Source organism: Giraffa tippelskirchi, chromosome 7 (assembly GCF_054371585.1).
Source record: "Giraffa tippelskirchi isolate mGirTip1 chromosome 7, T2T-mGirTip1v1.2.pri, whole genome shotgun sequence".
Taxonomy (NCBI): domain Eukaryota; kingdom Metazoa; phylum Chordata; class Mammalia; order Artiodactyla; family Giraffidae; genus Giraffa; species Giraffa tippelskirchi.
Genome location: NC_137281.1, coordinates 6,254,561 through 6,274,794, shown reverse-complemented (window position 1 = coordinate 6,274,794; position 20,234 = coordinate 6,254,561). Strand labels below are relative to the sequence as shown.

At 48.6% G+C, this 20,234-nt stretch overlaps 1 protein-coding gene and 1 long non-coding RNA gene across 6 annotated transcripts; one reads left to right on the top strand and one right to left on the bottom strand.

Moving 5' to 3' along the window:
• Positions 1-492: 492 nt before the first annotated feature.
• KLK15 (kallikrein related peptidase 15) lies at positions 493-16,800 on the bottom strand. 5 transcript variants are annotated; one of them, XM_081514882.1, is made up of 7 exons: positions 16,649-16,800; positions 9,321-9,430; positions 5,443-5,516; positions 2,242-2,398; positions 1,711-1,994; positions 1,449-1,585; positions 493-824 (listed from the first exon to the last, which is right to left on the bottom strand). In XM_081514882.1, the coding sequence occupies exons 2-7, from the start codon at positions 9,362-9,364 to the stop codon at positions 672-674; spliced, it is 849 nt and encodes a 282-aa protein (XP_081371008.1). In that variant the 5' UTR covers positions 9,365-9,430; positions 16,649-16,800; the 3' UTR covers positions 493-671. The 5 variants fall into 5 exon arrangements, with proteins under 5 accessions (XP_081371008.1, XP_081371012.1, XP_081371011.1 ...); XM_081514886.1 differs by having other exon boundaries at positions 1,711-2,003; positions 16,649-16,752; XM_081514885.1 differs by lacking the exon at positions 5,443-5,516 and having other exon boundaries at positions 1,711-2,003.
• Positions 1,456-15,866, top strand: LOC145515194 (uncharacterized). Its single transcript, XR_014060737.1, has 5 exons — positions 1,456-2,060; positions 5,168-5,343; positions 9,373-9,437; positions 12,469-13,041; positions 13,313-15,866. It is a non-coding gene; the product is annotated as an uncharacterized LOC145515194 (long non-coding RNA).
• Positions 16,801-20,234: the final 3,434 nt, after the last annotated feature.

Sequence of the window (20,234 nt, the reverse complement as noted above, 5' to 3'; positions counted from 1 at the left end):
GGGGTCAGGGACTAGATTCAAAGCAGCTCACGGGGGCCCAACCTCTGCTGCATGTCAGGAACCTGCCTACAGAAAGGAGCGTCTTTGCCTTTTTGCCATGGCTACCAGGAAGCCCAGAACTCAATCTTGAAGAAAAGGAAGTCATTCTTGACTATCTAGTGTGTACTGTGTCCTTTCACTGGGGTCCAGAAATACAGAGTCTTTTGTCAGTGCCAGACACTATCCAAATCAGTTCCTATGAATCACATCATTTAATCCTAAGGATAGCAACATGAGATGGGGAAGCCCAGGCTGACTGAGGTGGGATCTTTAGTTCAAGATCAAAAGGTGCTGAATGAACAGAGAGAGCCCTGCTTCATGTCGTTTCTTTTTGCCTAAAGATCAGGGCAGCGGGTGAAAAGGACCAGGATCTGGTGGCTGTGGTTTCCCCTCCCAGTCTCTGGCCCCTCTTTCCCTTCACCCCCAGAAGTAAGTTGCAGAAACTTCCACAGAGAAGCTTGCATCAGTGTATTCTGTTATTTTGTTATCAAACAGCATGAGCACCAGCCCTGGTCTCAGATAGGCAAGTCCATGGCTAACCTCTGGGCCTTGGACTGGGTCTTGGGGGGATGGCCCAGTTCCGTTCCAGGTCAGGATGGGGCTGCTGGGACACAGGTGGTAGGCCCAAATGGTCAGTTCCTCTTCATGGTTTCCTTGATCCACTCCAAGTAGCTGCAGACTTTGGTATAGACGCCGGGCTTGGTGGTCATGTCGCAGGGGACATCACCCCAGGACACAATGCCCTGCAGGACACCCCCACAGACCAAAGGTCCCCCAGAGTCACCCTGTGGGGAGAAGGGGAAGCTTTCATGGGAAATCATTCCCATTTTCATCACCATTTAGAATCTCAAACAAAACCAATCCAGCTCCACCCCCATGCAAAGCCGTCCCAGCTCAACTCATGATGACTCAATTTAATCCAAACTAGTCGAACCCAGCCTCAACCCAACACAGCTCAATACAACCCATGTCCAACTGCACCCCCCACCCAGCAACTCAACCCGACCCCCCACCTTTCCCATTCAAAATCTAACCTAACTCACGTCCATCCTCACTTGCAACACAACCCAGCCCCAAAGTTCACATCTTTTGCATCCCAAACAAAATTCATCTCCATCCTCCATTCAACCTCGATATATTTCCCATCTGAAAACAAGCCAAACTCATACCCATCCTCAACGGCCAGCCCAAACCACATCATCCACCCCAAACACAACCCAAACCCATAACCTCTCTAAGCCCGTCTCCCACCTCACTGACTCCATCCTAAGGGCCCTTCATTCTCGCTTCCTCAAACCTATCCTCAGCATCTTCCCTGGCCCACAGCAAGCAAAACCCGTCTCTGTTCCAACTCCCAAACTGGTTTCCCGCCCTTTCCCTTCCTTCCGTGGCTCACTGTCAGCTCTGACCTCACAGGTGTTGGTGCCTCCGCCCTCCACGCCAGCACACACCATGGCGTCCATCAGGCGACCTGCATAGTCCTTGTTACAAGACGCGGTGGAGATAATGCTGATGTTGGCACAGTGCAACGTATCTGGGAGTCTCACTGCAGAGGGCGGTAGAGTTGGAGCGAATTTGTAAATTTTCAGGCCCTTGTCCCCTTCGCCTGAGAGCCCTGGAGAATAAGGTCCTCGAGGGAGGCCTTACACCCAGTTCCATCCTTTTACGCACCTTGTGACTCGGAGCTCCCTGTGGCCCCAGGCTCCTTGTTAGCCACCAGGCCCCAGCCGGACACCACGCAGGCCTCGCCGGCCTGGGGGCAGCGCGCGGGCAACGGAACCGGGCGCACTTCGGCGGAGACACGCACGGGTCGGGTTAGACGTAGTAACATCAAGTCGTGGCGGTGGTTCCGCGCTTCGTATCGCGGATGTGGGATGATGCGAGAAACAGTCCGCAGTTGCTCCGGGCCATCGCGCTTGCGCAGATTGTGCTCGCCCAAGTGCACTCTCAGGAAGCTGTGCGGGCTGGCGAGTGGTTACCAGCAAGCGGAGTGAGGAGAGGACAGAAATATCAAAGAGCGGGTAACTCGGTTTCCCCTGACCCTGTGGGAATCTAGAGATCCTGTTACCCTTTCCCCAAGGCCCTGGAGCCATTCCCCACCCCCACCCCGTTCCAGCTCTTTTTTTTCCCCCCTCAGAATCCATGATTCTCAGATTCCTAAACCCTCCGGCCACGCCCCCTCAGGACCCTAAGCTTTCATACCGGGTTTGGCAGTGGGCTGCAGACAGCACCCATTGCGGCGAGATGAGGGAAGCACCACAGTTGAAGCGTCCATTCTCGAAGAGGGCCACCTGCCATGGCTGGGAGTGGGGCACACACTCCTCACCCCTCTGCACCTTGTCACTGTCGTCCTGGGCCACTGAGAAAGGAGAGAGAGAGGATCCCTGAGGAAAGAGTCCTTTCCCTTGCACCCTACACCTTCCTTGCTCCCTGCCCTCACCACACATTTTCCAGATATTGCCTTCCCCCAACTTCTTAAGATGTCCCTGTTGTTGTCGTCTTTGTTGTTGTTTTGGCCAATGGCATGCAGAACTTCCCCAACCAGGGATCAAACCCGCGGCCCCTGCAGTGGAAGCCCTGGATTTTAACCACTGGACAGCTAAGAAATTTCACTGCTGTTGATTTTTTTTGTTTTTGTCCCTGCTATTGATTTTTTAGCACAACTTTCTCTCTAGCTTTTACAACAGCTACTTTAAACAACAGCAAAAAAATTTGTTTTGGCCACGCCACGTGGCATGTGGCATCTTAGTTTCCCCACCAGGACTTGAACCAGGGGCCCCTGCGGTGGAAGCACAGAGTCTTAACCACTGGACAGCCAGGGAAGTCGCCAACTGCTGCTTGTTTTCTCCAGAACAGTCCCCCAGGCCTTAGTCCCCACCCATTTGATACAGGATTCTGGGAGCGAGGACAGGGAAAGGACAAAAGGGCAGAAAGTCGTCTGTGAGAGGAAGTGGAGACAAGGATGATAGATTCAGGTCCAGACAGATGGTAACTTGGAACCAGCCATTCAAGGTCACCGACTGAGCTGTCACAGACATCAAAAAGATGTGGCCTCTCAATACGTGTGACACAAGTCTTGGCTCCAGAGTCTAGACATCTCAGCCAAACGCAGTATCTTACAAGGACACAGATGTGGCCACACAAGGTCATGGGCAAACATAGGGGCACAGTCAGTCTTCTAAATGTAGGAACTGATATTACCAACACTTTAAGTTGAAATTCATTTGCACGTACGTGGGTTGCAGCTTTAAGAATCACAGCACAGAACTTCATGTGTGTATGTGAATAGGGATAGTTAGGACATAAGCATGTGTATGTACATGTGTGCATACACACACATTCACAGACACAGATTTGGACATAGAAGCTCAGATCAAGTCTCCTGTGTAGATCTGCATATACAAGGTCACAGGTTTGCACACTTGCGCGTGGGGTCTGAACAACAAAGTGAAGTCCTTAATAAGGGTACACAGGAAGGGACACCAGTACACACTCAGATTCCCAAAGACTTGTCACCAATATGAGTCTATAGTATAGTGGTTAAATCTGAAGTGATAGAGTAAAAACTCCTGTATCCAAACGTATTATCTGTAAGACTTTGAGCAAATTGACCTCTCTGTACCTCTATTTGCTCATCTGTATAATGGGACTGTTCTAAGAATTAAGTGGGAGAGCAAGAGAGAGAAAGAGAGAGGGTGTGTGTGATGCCTGGCACATTGTAACTGCTTAATACATATTAGTTATCTTAAATAAAGGACATATAGATTTACTCATGTAGGCACACATGTGGATGTTCAAGTTGTGGACACAAATTTAGCCAAAGGAAGCCAGACATATGTGCAGATTCACATAAAGATGGTCAAGGTCAAAACTGTGATTCCTTCCCAAGCCACTTTGTGGAGATTCAGAGTTATAGAACCGACTTGGAGGGCCAGAACTCAGATGTGAACCCACTAGACCTAGGGAAACATGGAACACAGAGGTGGCATTCAAGGTCAAAGACACCTTGCTGGAGACACGGGCAGCCAGGGCAGGACACATTTATCCATCTCTAGATCAGCCTTCGAGTCACTCCCTTGGTGTTCGAGGTCACTAAATGAGTTTCACAGTTGGGGACTGTGAACCACACGGTTCACACGTGTGGTCAGGATGTAGACACATAGGGTAACCCTTGCACACGCACACACACTCCCCCCACCCACACTGCACTGTGCACAGGTATATGAACAAGGAAGGGTCAAGAGCATGACCCCCTTTACTGGGCAATGTGGATATGTCCCCTCAAGGTGACAGCTGCCTAGGCACATAGACCCACACACCGGGGCAGGCTTCACACAGCCATACAAATGACCACACGCAACCCAGCTCCGGGGTCAGAAACTGGGCGAAGGGCCCTGGCCAGGCCAGGGGAGTGGGGAGAACGCGGATGTGGTGGACAAGGGGCTTAACAGGGGAAGGGTGCGGTTGCCCTACGGAGAAGGTCAGAGGGTGCAGGCTGAACAGCTGGGCACCGAGGCTGCACCTGGCCAGTCGACACTGGTGGAGGGTGGAGGCCCCAGTCGGGTGCAGCGGGCAGGTGGGGGGTGGGAGGACGGGGGGCAGAGAGGCGGGAGCACAGAGAGCGCCGGAGGGGAGGCTGGCAGCGGGGGTGGGGGAAGTCTGAGGGCCCCCCAGGAGTGAGGGTCATGTGGGGAGAGGTTAATTACAGTCCACTTTCTGCTTGTCCAGAGTAGAGGCATCAGGTTACACTTAATTTCTCCATGGGGGGTGGCTGAACCTGGTCTGGAGTTCTCCTGTCACCTGGGGTCACCTTGATCTAGTAGTTACCCCTCCCCTGTCAAGTGAGGGCAGTAGAGCCCATCCATGGGGCTTCCCCCGTGGCTCAGCAGTAAAGAATCTGTCTGCAATGCAGGAGATGCAGGAAGACGTGGGTTCGATCCCTGGGTCAGGAAGATCCCCCGGAGGAGGGCATCGCAACCCTCCAGTATTTGCCTGGAGAATCCCCATGGACAGAGGAGCCTGGTTGGCTGCAGTCCATGGGGTTGCAGAGTTGGACCCAACTCAGCACACACGCATGCATAAGCTTTACCTACATCGTACTATTGAAACCTCGCCATTATTTTTACAGGTAGGTCATCTTCTAGAGAAGGCACGTGAGGACCAGAAAGGTGAAGCAATTTCCTCAAGGTCACACAGCGAGAAAGGGGCAGCCCCAGAACTCGAGCTCGGGTCTGGATCCTCCAGGGGCCATGTTCATCATCACAGTGACTCCGGAGCAGCCCTGGGCCCCCGACAGCTCTTGGGGTAGGGTGGGGGCCCCGGGGTGTTGGCAGGTGGCTGAGGTGGGGGTGGGGGGAGGGATCCTTAGATGGTCCCCTTGGACCTGACCTGGGCCCACCTCACCTGCAGATGCCAGCAGGAAGGAGCAGGTGAGGAGAAGCCACATCGCGATGGAGGGACCAGGGCTCTGCTGATGTCTGGGGAGGGGAGAGGGTGAGCTGGTGTGAAGCTGGCCCCTCCCACCCCCACCTGGACCCCTCCAAGCACAAACTCATCCTACTTTTTATTAAGACACCCCTTCTCACCATCTTTGTACCCCATCTCAACTTGCTCTTCCTCCTGGGTTCCCCATCTCCCAAGAGTCTGCTGTTCCTCCAGGCACTGAGTCAGACTTCCTGGCATCCCTATGGCCCGGCAGACTGCAACACCATCCACTTGCCCAAAGGCTCTGGCTCAAGATTCACCCTTTCCCTAAACCCTATACCAGCCTCCTATCTGGCCTCTGGGGTCCTCCTCACTCAGCCTGTCCCTCTACTCAAGTCCCACACCCCCCACCAGCCTGTCCTCCAATATGGTCCCCACAGAATGCCCCTACACTTGGAGTTGACCAGCTCCCTTTTCCACTCACAGCTCTTGCAGACCCCCAGTTCCCCCGGGATAAAGTCCCAGTCCCCCCAGCCTCACTTGCGAGGACCTGAGTGTCTTCTCCCCTTCCAGGCTCACTGCCTGGGTCTCTCATGCCCTGGCCCTAGAGGCAGTCAATTCTTCCATTTTTTCCCTTCTTGCAATGTCATGCCTTTGCACGTTTGTTCAGGCTGTTCCTCCTCCCAGGTATGCCATTCCCTTCAAGGTCCACTTCTGACCTCCCCCGAGTCAGTGGGGTCTGCCTTCCCTTCCAGACCCAGCACTCCCAAAGGGCAGTTCCAGCCTGATTGGACTCTGGAATCCCAGCACTGCACGGTGCTGGGCAAGCTTGGGGCTTAAATTAAAGTCCGTCTTCCCTTCATCTTCTGAATTCATACTTGCCCTCTGAGGCTCAGCCCTAGCTGAGCTGGGAGACCCTGATATCTAAAAAGTATCTCTTCTGGGTCCTAGAGTGCCTGCTCTGATTTCATCCCCAGGAATGCTCAGGTCCTCCCTGTGTCCCCAGCACTGCCCAGCCAGGGGCCTAGCACACGGGAGGCCTCGGGGAAATTGTGCTGAGCTCACCTGCACCGGTGATAACTCCTGACCTTGGTTCCTGGCTCTGGTACAAATGCTTTCGAAGATGTCCTTCTGATTCAGTCCCTCCCCTCCCCCACCCCCCCACTGCAGCTCCCTCTTACATCTCCAGGACATTTTCTTGGTTCAGGTCCAGCTTGGTGTCTCGGTAAAGAACACATGGACCTCCCCAGGTGCCCTTGACACGAAAATCCCTCCAGGCAGTCCATATCTGCTCCCTGGAACCTGGGCACCTCCTGTTTCCCCTAGATCAGCACAGACCTGTGTCCCTCCTCACTCCAACCCCTCTCCCCCATCTCAAAGATCTCACCCCCTCTGGATCCTCCAACAGCATCTGGGGCAGCTTGGATGCCAGAAGAAAGGGATCTGGCACCCCAACACCTGAATTTATAAGCTCCCAGCTCCACCCAGGTCCTGGGGGAGGGGGGAGGGGGGGTGGGAAATGGCTGAGAGTCAGTTTACAGGCGGGGACGCCTAGGTGGATGGTGGAGCGCTGGACAAGGCCTAATGAGCATTTATGAGGCTGAAGTTTTGTCTGAGTCTATGAGGAGGAATTTCCCTCCTAGGGTGGTTTGTCTGGGGGGTGGGGGTGGAGGAGGCAGTAGGGCAAGAGCAGAAAATTGGAGGAGACCAAAATACAGAGCCAGGGGTGTGGAGCATGTAACTGGGAATTTGGGATCTGGAGTGTAGAAACTGGATTCGAGAGCCCAGCTTCCTGTGCTTGGATGAGGGTTCTGGATCTTGGACTCTGGAGCTGGACAGGGACCCTCCAGTTCTGGATCCCATATTCTGGATTCTGAACTCTCTGCTCTGGATCATGCATCTCTGATTCTGGATTCTGAACAGTGGATTCTGGATCTGGATGTTCAATTCTGGATCTTGGATTCTGGACCTAGACACCCAGTTCTGGATCTTGGAGTCCAAACCTCCCAATTCTGAATTCTGGATCTTTGATTCTGGATCTCCAATTCTGAATTCTGAGTTTGGGGCCTAGAATCAACCACTCATGACCTGGAGTCAGGGGTAGATTCGGGAGTCTGACTTCTGGAGTTCGGGTCTGGCATCTGCATCCTGGACCCTGGGCTTTGTGTGACAGGTCTCAGGCTTAGATTCTAGATCTGGTGCCTCTAAATACTAGAGTCCAGAATAAGAGTCTGAAGTCTGGTGTTTGGAATATAGGACTTGAGGTCCTGGAGCCTGGAATATGAATTATAAATTTTAGATTTTCAGTTTTGGGGGCCTGGATTCTAGAGTGTGTGTCTAGACTCTGAGGTTACATGGATAGACTCTGAAATGTGAAATCTAGAATTTCAAATCTGTACTGTATATTTAAAAGACAGGACTGGGAGACAGGGGCCTGTCTTCCCGTGAATCTAAGATTCCTAGAATCCTGACTCTAGAGCATGACTTCAGAGACTGGGAAGCTGGAGTCTTTATTCTGGATCCTGTGGTCTTTATTGTGCTTGAAATCTGGGGCTTGAAATCTGGATTCTGGTTTTCTGGAGAATGGAGATCATCTCTAAGATAACCCAAAGCTTTGGGAGTTTATATTTGTTTTCTAGTGTCTCAGGACCATAGAAGACCCTGGGAAATTGTCTAGAGACCCTCATGGCTAGTTTAACTAATGAGGAGGCACAGGGAGAAGGAGGTACTGACCTCAGATCACCCAGTGAAAGATGGAAACTGTTATAAGCATATTTCCTCCCTGTTTCTGGAAATCTATCATGTGTATAGGAATGGGCTGCCTGACTGGGGCTGACTGTTAAGGATGTTAGTGCCAATGCCTAGCCCTTGACTTCCCCACAGATAATATGGAAGAATGATGGTATCCAAGCCCCCCAGATGTCTTTCAGACATTCCAGAACCACAAGCTCTTAGTTATTCCAGAATCCTAAGGTCTCAGTCATTCTAGAACCATAGACCTTCAAAATCTCTAGAATATCAGACCTTCTGATTCTACACTAGAAAGGCTTGTCATTGTTCAGTTGCTAAGTTGTGTCCGACTCTTTGTGACCCCATGGACTGCAGCATGCCAGACTGTCGGGAGCTGCATTAGGCATTACTGACAAAATGGAGGCATGGCCCCAACACCCTCTCCTCATTAGGCAGGCACGGTCCCGGGATGAAGAAGTTAGGTCTTGTGATTCTGACTTGTCCTTTCCTTCCTTCGGTTGAATTGGCTGGAAAGTATGTTAAGGTGCTTATTGTTCTTGCATGAAAAAGCACAAAGCCTTCTGCAGTTGCCCAGGAAATAATTCATAAAGTTACATTTGTTGAAGGACCTTTACAAAGAATATTCCAGGATGAGCACATAGGCCGCAGCTTGAGGCCATGGGAAAGATTGTCATTGAGACCTTCCTGTGAAGGAAATGTTTATGGCAAAAGTAGTTTGCTGAGTTTAGGGTTTAGGAATAATTAAGAATAGTTAGAAGCTAAAAGTTTAAGGTATGTTGTAGTGTTGGCGTATTTTACTATAGCTTATAGAGACTAGGAAGTTTAGAGATACTAATAGCTAGAAGTCTTTTTAGGAGTTAATGAGCTCAAGCAGGATTTAGAAAGATAAGAAATTAACTGAGCAATGTGGTATGCAGCCCAGAGACAAACTTGTGTTACAATGTAATCACAAGGACACTTAAGAGGGAACTCGGAAGGACAACAATGATTTATGGAGACAGTAAATCTAGGTGAGGGGAAACAGAAGACGTCAAACCTCTGACCTAATGCTTTTGTAAAAGTATAAAAGAAAACCTGATGCTTGAAATAAACATGCAGTCCAGTACTTTGAGTGAGAGGCTGCATCATTCTCTCTGCTGACACCGTTCATCCCTTCAGGGCGATTTCTTGGCTGCTGGAGCTGGGCTCCGGCAAGTGGCACCCAAACAGAGAACACCTGAAGGGTAAGTAATTAATTAAGTAATTTCATAAATGCAATGCGGGATGGTTAGGCTTGTGTCCATGGGTGGCTGGCACCCCTCTGCAGTTTAGGCAGGGTGAGGAGGATACAGAATCGGTAAGAATATTATCTAGAAAAATGGGTCTCTCTGCGTCCAAGAATAGACAAATGTTTACTGAAATATTACTTCGCATGTTAGCCCATGCTGCTACTGCTAAGTCACTTCAGTCGTGTCCGACTCTGTACGACCCCACAGACGGCAGCCCACCAGGCTCCCCCGTCCCTGGGATTCTCCAGGCAAGAACACTGGAGTGGGTTGCCATTTCCTTCTCCAATGCATGAAAGTGAAAAGTGAAAGTGAAGTCGCTCAGTCATGTCCGACCCTTAGCAAACCCATGGACTGCAGCCTACCAGGCTCCTCTGTCCATAGGATTTTCCAGGCAAGAGTACTGGAGTGGGTTGCCATTTCCTTCTCCGGCACCTTTTGCCCATATGTGATTCCTTCACTGCCTTTTTCTTTATGGGGGAGAGATGTATTATCTCAGATGGGAATGCTTTTATATAGCCCAGATGAAAAGGTTACTAACCAAATGCTGCAAATGAGGTATAATCCTGACAAGGAACTTGGTAAAGATCAGCAGGGAATTGTTTCTCCATTAGAAACTGTTCCTAACAAGAATAGAAAAGGTTTAGGATATTCAAATTTATTCTAGAGGCTGTTGCTCTTGCTGCTGACCCTATTACCTGGAAATCTGATGATCCGATATGGGTGGAGAAATGGCCCTTAACAGCTGAAAAGCTGCAGGCAGCTGAGGATTTAGTTATGGAACAACTGGAGGCCAGCCATATAGAGCCTTCTAATAGCCCCTGGAATACTCCTATTTTTGTCATTAAGAAGAAATCAGGAAAATGGAGATTGTTACAAGATTTGAGAGCTATAAACGCAACTATGGAAGACTTGGGGGCCCTTCAGCCGGGTCTCCCTTCCCCAGTAGCTGTACACTTTCAATATAATATAATAGTCATAGATCTACAAGATTGTTTCTTTACTATACCCCTGGCTGTTCAAGATTGTAAGAGATTTGCCTTCAGTCTTCCTTCAGTTAATTTTAAACAGCCCTATAGAAGGTTTCAGTGGAAGGTTTTGCCTCAGGGAATGAAAAATAGCCCCACCTTGTGTCAGAAATTTGTGGATCAAGCTGTGCAAAATGTTAGAGGGAAGTATAAAAATTTATATTTGATACACTATATGGATGATATTTTGGCTGCCCATAAAGATAGAGCCTTATTGCAACAAATCTTATCTGAATTGATTGAGGCCTTGAAAAACTGGGGTTTGAAGATAGCTCCAGATAAGACACAAGTAAATCCTCCTTTTTCTTATTTAGGAAGGGTATTAAATACCCATACTGTGAGTCATGCTCCTTTGCAGCTGCAAAGAGATCATTTACTAACTTTAAATGATTTCCAAAAATTATTAGGGGATATTAATTGGATACGCCCACATTTAAGACTGACTACTGCAGATTTAAAGCCTTTATTTGATTGCTTAAGGGGCGATCCTAATCCCAGTTCTAAGAGAAAATTGACTAGTGAGGCAGAGTCGGCTCTTGTTAAAGTGGATGAGGCTTTGAATGATCAGTTAATTAGAATTAATATTAGCAGAGGATGGGATTTAATTATTCTCGCCATAGAACATACACCTACAGGATGCTTGTGGCAAGAAGGCCCATTGGAATGGCTCCATCTACCAGTAACCCCAAGAAAAATAGTTTTATCTTATCCCAGCTTGGTGGCACAACTAATTATAAAAGGTAGAAAAAGAAGTGTGGAACTTTTTGGAAAGGAGGTAGCGAATATAGTGATTCCATTCAATAATGATCAACTGCAATTTCTTTTACAAAATAGTGAGGATTGGCAAGTTTCCCTGATAGATTTCAGGGGACAAATTTTGTTTCATTTACCCTCAAGCCCCCTTTTGCATTTCTTGAAAACACATTCCGTGATTTTTCTGAGGAAATTTTCTATTCAACCTTTAGAAGGGGCAATTTTAGTTTTCACAGATGGTTCCTCTAATGGTACAGCAGTCACAATTATTAACGGAAAATCCCATGTTCAGGTAACTGTAGAGACATCTGCCCAAAGAGCTGAGTTAAGAGCAGTTATTTGAGCTTTTCAACATTTGAGAGACGGTGCCTTCAATCTTTTGACTGACTCCCGATAAACTGTAGGGTTGTTTCCACATGTTGAGACTGCTAATATTCTGGAAAATAAGACTACCATCTTCTCCTTGCTATTTGATTTACAGAAGGAGATTAAGCATAGAGATAAGAAATATTTTGTGGGACATATTAGAGCCCATTCCGGCTTGCCCGGCCCTTTACATGAGGGAAATGCTTTGGCAGATGCATTAACTAAAGTAATTGCTTTAAACTTACATGAAAAGATTGACAAGGCTAAAAATTCTCACAAAATTCACCATCAAAATGCAGCTGGTTTAAGGTATGTGTTTCATATCCCTAGGGAGGCCGCTAGACAAATAGTTAAGTTATGTCCAAACTGCCCAACATCTAATCCATCTCTACCATTAGGAGTAAAGCCCCGAAGCCTTAGGCCTAATGCTCTCTGGCAAATGGACGTAACTCATACCCTGGTCTTTGGAAAACTGTCCTTTGTGCATGTTACCGTAGATACCTTTTCTCATGTTATTATAGCCTCTGCTAGATCAGCTGAAGCAACAAAAGATGTAATTAAACACTTGTTTCAATGCTTTTCCCAAATAAGACTCCCTGAACAGATAAAAACAGATAATGCCCCAGCTTATACTTCTGCTGCCTTTAAGAGATTTTGTCAGCAATTTTCTATACTGCATTCAACAGGAATACCTTATAACTCCCAAGGCCAAGCCATAGTGGGAAGGGCACACCAGACTTTGAAAAACTGGATAGCTAAGTTAAGACAGGTAGAATTTAAGTATTCCTCTCCACATTGTGTTCTACACCATGCTTTGTTTGTAATTAATCATTTAAACGTAGACACACAGGGGCAGACTGCAATGAGGAGACACTGGATTCCTGAAGGGGCTACGACTTGGCCCCTGGTCAAGTGGAAAGACCTCCTTACCGGAGAGTGGAAAGGGCCAGATGTGCTATTAACTTGCGGGAGAGGGTATGCTTGTGTGTTTCCGCAGGATTCCACTTCTCCTGTTTAGATTCCTGACAGACTGATTCGACATGTCCAGCCCCATGAGATCTCCAAGATCACAAAGACCCCTGAGGTCACTGAGATCCCTGGAGTCCTGGAGTCCGGGACCGAGGGACAATGGGGAGATCAGAAGCTCGTCGAGTCCAGACCTGAGGGAACTAAGGAGAAGCCAAAAGGCAAATGACCCTTCACCTGAGGCTTCACTGCTAGTACATCGCTTCAGACACCTGGCCCTTCAAGAGAGACATGCTGATCGAGTCCAACCACATTCTGCTCCACCTCGTCGCCGTCATCGTACTCAAGCAACTACCTCCAGCACGGTGCCAACATGGGGCCAGCTGAAACACCTCGCTCAGCATGCTGAAGAATTAATAGAAAGGGGGAGATATGAGGCCGCTCCTATGGTAATGTTTGTGGCTATGGTTGCTGTGTTGGCTTGTCAGCTGAGGCCCTCCAGAGCAGAAAAGGTTCATTGGGCCTATTTGCCTAATCCACCTTCTTTCCAGCCTGTAGATTGGATGAATGAGCCCATTCGTGTTTTTGTTAATGATACTCATCTTTTGGGCAGGGCTTCCATCTATCCTAACAATGATAAAACAGTGGTCAGCGCTCCCTTCAATTTTTCAGGCGTGTCCGTTTATCCACCTATTTGCTTTGTCATACCTTCCTCCTTAGGACTCCCGTTGTGGCTCAGACGGTAAAGCATCTGCCTGCAATGCGGGAGACCCGGGTTCGATCCCTGAGTCAGGAAGATCCTCTGGAGAAGAAAATGGCGACCCACTCCAGTACTCTTGCCTGGAAAATCCCATGGATGGAGGAGCCTGGTAGGCTACAGTCCATGGGGTCGCAAAGAGTCGGACACGACTGAGCAACTTCGCTCCAGTACTCTTGCCTGGAAAATCCCATGGATGGAGGAGCCTGGTAGGCTACAGTCCATGGGGTCGCAAAGAGTCGGACACGACTGAGCAACTTCGCTTTCCTCTTTCACCTTCCTCCTTACTAGGATCAGCTCCGGTTTTGAATGGATGTGTTAGCACTTCCTTGAAAGGCATGCTTCCTGATTCTCCGAAAAGCAATGGCAAGAGAGACTTTTGGTCCTTACAGCTGCTGATGCCGGGGGGCTCAAGAAAGACAATATGATGCCATAAAACAGGCAGCCCCTCATTTAAAGGACTTTCCGAGCTGTACACTGCCCCCCTCCGGATTCTGATGAACAAGGACTACAAGCCTGGGAATGTATAAGCAGAATTTCTGGCTTTCCTCGTTGGAAAGAATGCATGTATGCCCTAAAGTTATTTATTCCCATTGTTGCCACCAGACATTCTCTGATTGAATGGGGGTGCCCCTTTCTTTCGGATCAATGGTTGCATTTAATTTTTGAAGAACCTTATAGATCCATATGGAATAATTCATTTATCCCTTATCCTTTAGCAATTACTAGGTGGCATGTTAATGGATGGGTTCCTCCTTTAGTGAGTTTCGATGAAACAGGTCCCATGCAACCTGAATTATGGAGAGCATTGGCTGCTATGGCACCCGTGATTTTACACAGACCTTTAAACGAACAAAGATATATTGTACGGGCCTGCATACATTCTCCTTATGCCTTTCTGTTGGCCAAAAATCGGAATGATTTGAGAGTTTTTAAAGGAGAAATTGTTTATAATGTTGAATGTGTGAATTGTTTTATATCAAATTGTGTTGATGTGAATGATTGTAGTAATTATAAGGCTGTGATGATTGTAAAGCAACTACCATATTTGATGGTTCCTGTAAAATTAGAGGGAGAATGGTTTGATGATTATGCATTGAAAGTCTTGTATGAATTTAATGGGTTAATTTCTCAATCTAAGAGATTCATTGCAGCTCTGATTGTGGGAATAACTGTCTTGATTGCCATAATTGCTTCAGTTACAGTTTCTGCTGTTGCCCTGTCAAAAGAAGTGCATACTGCCTCGTTTGTTGATCACCTGTCCAAAAATGTCTCCGTAGCTCTTACTGCATAGGAAATTATAGATAGGAAGATAGAAAATAAGGTCAATGCTTTAGAAGAAGCAGTCCTGCTTGTAGGGCAAGAAATTACAAATTTAAAAATTAAGTTGTCTTTAAGATGCCATGCTGAATTTAAATGGATGTACATTACCCCTCTACAAGTAAATGATTCCGTGCATTCTTGGGAACGCATTAGGAATCATATTTTAGGCGTTTGGAATCACTCAGATTTTAGTATTGATATTTCTAAGTTACATCAGGATGTCCAGAATATGAAGCAGGCGGAATCTGACTTTTCCTCTCAATGGCTTTCTAATTCCCTTTTTAAAAATATGGAGGGCTATCTTTCCCATGGATCCTTTTTTACAATAATGTGCTTATGCCTGTTGGTTCTGATTTGTCTATTAGCCCCGTGCCTTTTTAGAATACTCAACGGAAGTGTTTCTGCTTTATCTACTGAGTTTCACACTTATGCTCTAAAAAATAAAAAAGGGGGAGATGTCGGGAGCCGCGTTAGGCATTACTGACAAAATGGAGGCATGACCCCAACACCCTCTCCTCATCCTGCAGGCACGGTCCCTGGAAGAAGGAGTTAGGTCTTGTGATTATAACTTGTCCTTTCCTTCCTTCGGTTGAGTTGGCTGGAAAGTATGTTAAGGTGCTTATTGTTCTTGCATGAAAAAGCACAAAGCCTTCTGCAGTTGCCCAGGAAATAATCCATAAAGTTACATTTGTTGAAGGACCTTTACAAAGAATGTTCCAGGATGAGCACATAGGCCGCAGCTTGAGGCCATGGGAAAGATTGTTATTGACCTTCCTGTGAAGGAAATGTTTATGGCAAAAGTAGTTTGCTGAGTTTAGGGTTTAGGAATAATTAAGAATAGTTAGAAGCTAAAAGTTTAAGGTATGTTGTAGTGTTGGCATATTTTACTATAGCTTATAGAGACTAGGAAGTTTAGAGATACTAATAGCTAGAAGTCTTTTTAGGAGTTAATGAGCTCAAGCAGGATTTAGAAAGATAAGAAATTAACTGAGGAATGTGGTTGCAGCCCAGGGACAAACTTGTGTTACAATGTAATCACAAGGACACTTAAGAGGGAACTCGGAAGGACAACAATGATTTACGGAGACAGTAAATCTAGGTGAGGGGAAACGGAAGACGTCAAACCTCTGACCTAATGCTTTTGTAAAAGTATAAAAGAAAACCTGATGCTTGAAATAAACATGCAGTCCAGTACTTTGAGTGAGAGGCTGCATCATTCTCTCTGCTGACACCGTTCATCCCTTCAGGGCGATTTCCTGGCTGCTGGAGCTGGACTCTGGGATCAGACTTCCCTGTCCTTCATCATCTTCTGGAGTTTGCTCAAACTCATGTCCGTTGAGTCAGTGATGCCATCCAACCATCTCATCCTTTGTCACCCCCTTCTCCTCCTGCCCTCAAACCCAAGATAGTAAAAGAGTCTAGGACTGCACATCTCTAGGCATTCTAGAACCCTGTCATATTCAGGTGTTCTGGGACCCCGCCTATAGTTTGACTTCCCAGGCTGGAATCTACTCTATAACTACTTTGTCTCCTTTTCTTGCCACAAATTTGTGCTCAAAGCCCTTGGACTCACAGTGGGCCACTGCTTTGGCAGTTGAGCAGCCACTGTTTATGGAGTGTAGGCCTCGCATGATCTCATTTATCATTCTGACAGCCCCCTGAGGTGGGTATTATTACGGCTTCCTCCTTAATATTGGGGCTTCTCTAGTGGCTCAGACAGTAAAGAATTTGCCTGCAATGCAGGAGACCCAGGTTCAATCCCTGGGTTGGAAAGCTCCCCTGGAGGAGGAAATGGTCCCTCCAGTATTTTTGCCTGGAGATTTCCATGGACAGAGTAACCTGGCGGGCTACAGTCCATAGGGTCGCAAAGAGTGGGACACGACTGAGTGACTAACACACACACCATACAGAGGAGACTGAGACCCAGAGAGGGGCATCACAGCAAAGGTCCCCATGGAGGGTGAGATGAAACTTGCCTTCTGTCTCTGGGAACACCTGGTTTGTCTGTTCAACTCCACCCCTGGAGCCACCTCCCTCTGCTGGAGCCGGGGTGGTGGCGAGGGGTAATCATAGCAAGGGCATCCCAGGTGCCGGGCTAAGCGCTTTCCATCACCACCACACGTGTTCTGCCCCTCCCACTAGCTTTCACAGGCACGTATTGTGAGCGTCTGCCTGACACAGATGGGATTCTGAGCTCACACCAGCATGCAGCCCAGGCTCCTACCTGACCTGAGCTCACACTCCTGGGGAGGGCACCCCGCCTCACCCCACCTCCATGTGGTGATGTCAACGCCCCGCCCCTCACCCCGCCCACTCGGCCGAGTCAGACATGGGGAATCAATGTCCCCCTGGGCATCTCTCCAGACGTTCTTCCCCTCCACTGAGGCCCTCGTCCCGCCCTAGTCTTTTAACTGGGAACACTCCCTGGAGTCTTTCTTTCATCAGCTCCATGGTTCAACTACCAACCAAGGAGTTCTCCTCCATCTGACCCTAAACTCCACCCTCAGGCAGCCACGCTCTTGGAAGGCACCCCCAACCCACCCCAGGGTGGCCCCAGGTCTGTCTCACTCAGTGTGCCATAACTCTTTTCTCTCTTTTCCCAAACTCTCCTCCTCCCTCCTCCCATGTTTCCCGTCTCAGGGAGAGCCCGCACTGTCCATACAGTCACGTGGCCAGACTCCCGTGGGTGCTGCCCTGCTCCATCCCTCCCCTCATTCCCTACAGCCCAGTGGTACCCACGCCTGTCCTTTCCCTCTGTCCTCTCGGTCTGGCTCAGGTGCCCCCGTCTACTCCTGGACCTCACCCCAGCCTCCACCCTGGCCTCCCATCCTCTAGTCTGTCCCCTCCTGTCCATCAGCAGTTGGCCTCAGAGGGTCTCTCTCTAGACACCCAGAGCTGACCCCGTCCCTTCCTTGCTCACAGCACTTCCAGGGGCAACTCCCCATCACCCCTGAACAGACGTCTCAACCTAGTGGTTGAGCCCCTTTGGGATCTCCCTGCCACCCCGAGGGAATGGGGGGCTTCCCAGGTGGCACTAGTGGTAAAGAATCTGCTGCCAATGCACGAGACGCAAGAGACGTGGGTTTGATCGCTGGATCAGGAAGATCCCCTGGAGTAGGAAATGGCAACTCACTCCAATATTCTTGCCTGGAAAATTCCATAGACAGAGGAATTTAGACTGGTGGGCTACAGTCAAGGGGGTCGCAAAGAGTCAGACATGACTGAGCACACATGCTGAGGCAACAAGCTTCATCTTGAACCCCCTCCACCAGGGAGACGGGCACTGCATCCTGTCTCCCTCCCCAAGGGGAACTGGGCCCTTGATGCCCCAGAGAACTCCCCATGTGGTGTTGGGTCTTTTCTAATTTCATCTTTCCACAATCCCCTCCCCTTCATCATGGAGCCAGTCAAAAGTAGTGTTTCAGGGTCCTGGCCCTGGAGTCAGACAGCCTGGGCTCAGACCCCTGCCCCACGGCTTACTATTTTGGAAATTCGGGTAAATGCTTTCAGTTTCTCATCCTTAACAATCAGGTAATTTTATTTAATAATAATCAAAACCACAGTTTCACAAGGAGTATCTAAGACAGATACGTGTAAGGAGCTAAGAGTACAGAGTAAACAATTAATCCCACACAAGAGCAGATAGATGGTGGGGCGGGTAGCACCCAAGAAGTTCAAGGTTACCCAGGCTGCAGAAGTTAGAGAGTGGGACAAGAGAATGGTCCAGGAAGTCCTTGGCTCTTTGGGTGTGAAGCATCACCTCTCTCTAGTTATCACTGCTCATCTGTGATAGGGTCTTAGGGTGGGGGAGGGAGTGGAGAATGGATGGAATTGGACGAGTTAATATGCAAGGAGTGGGTGTGTAAGTCAGAATTAGGCTGACGTGTGAAAGATGGGTTAACAGAGGACGGGATTCAAACTTTGACTCCGACTCCAGGCAGCCAAGATTCAAATCCCACCTCCCACACATGATGCTCTGTGTCTTTAGGCAAGTCACTTGGCCTCTCTGTGCCTCAGTCACCCATCTGTAAGATGAGACTAATAATTGCTTCTGCCTGTTCGGAGTGTTTTCAGCCGTTAGTGTGTGAAATCTGTGCCTGGCATTTAATGAGCAATCCAGGCCATCATCAGTCCTGTTTTCGCAGAATCTTGGGGGGGTGGTTGTGGGATCTTTCTCAGAGCAGATTAGGACTTGAAGAAGCAAGGGCTCTCCCATCTCTCAGTTTTGGCATCTTTTTCTGAAACCTCTTTTCCCAGTTTACACATGGGGAAACTGAGGCCAGGGGAGTGAAAACAGATGTGTGCAGCCCCAGCTTGCAAGTTGGACTCTGAGCAGAGGGGACGCCCCACGTACAGCTAGGTTTTTCCCTGAGACTTTTTATATTTCTTGGGCTGTGCAGGGCGGAACCGGAAGGAACCTCTTTTCTTCCTGTCGTGGGAGGATTCCACCGCTAGGTGGCGCCAAAACGCGGCTCTGAGGGACGGGGCTGGACGGGGTGGGGTGGGACGGGGTGGGACGGGACGGGACAGGGCGGGGCAGGGCGGGGCGGGGCGGGGCGGGGCGGAGCGGGGCGGGGCGGGGCGGGGCGGGCTGGGGGCGGGGACTCCTGGGTCAGAGGGAGCGGGGTTTGGGGGACCGACTCAGAATTCTGGAGCTCAGGTTATGGTATTTCGTCAATTCCTAGCTTAATGACGTTGTGGCCAGACAATATACTCGGTATATTAGAATTTTGAAATGTGTTGAGACTTGCTTCATAGCTCAATATCTGGTCAATTTTTGTAAAAGCTGGTGCAAAGTCTTTTGCTGAGGTATATATATGTTTTTGTTTTTGTTTTTTCTATTCATGGATAGGTTTTTAAACCCACTTTTATCTATTAATTGTAAGTAATACAAATATTCCGAAAATAGGAACAGACACTTAATGGTGTCCTACCTTTCAACTTTTTGAATAAAACGAATTTATCAAGTCATGAACTTGTAAGCAAGGTAGTCAGAGCTCCACAGCCCAGTCACAGTGGAAGGCAGATCTCCCCTACCCTCCAGATGGCATCTTGGAGGGGGCTGAGCGGCATGACTTGGACAGGTCGAATCTGAGATAACTACAAGCAAAGAAGCTCAGGGGACCCAAACAGGAGGGTCTGCTCCAGGGGCAGGCCCCACAGCATCAAAGGAATGGGGCAGGGGGCCAGACCAGACCTCTGCCTCCCCTCCCCAGCTTAAATGCAAGTATTTACTGGTGTTGTTAAAAAAAAAAAAAAAAGACAAAACTGAAACCCCATTTTACAAAAAGGTAACTGAGAGACAACAGTGACAAATAACCAACTGAAATGCTGAAGGGGAAAACAAGGCTTATGTTCTGTAGACACTTGACCTGGGTGGGACGTGGGGTGCAAGACGGTCTCGGAGGGGGTGAGGGGGTTTCCTTACTGAATGAGGCCTTGAGGTATATTTTTTAAATTGCGGTGTACACAGTGCAAGGTATAGATTTCATGTTCAATGAGTTTTGATAAATGCATGCACCCAGGTAACTCTCAATCCCACCAAATTATAAAACATTTCAG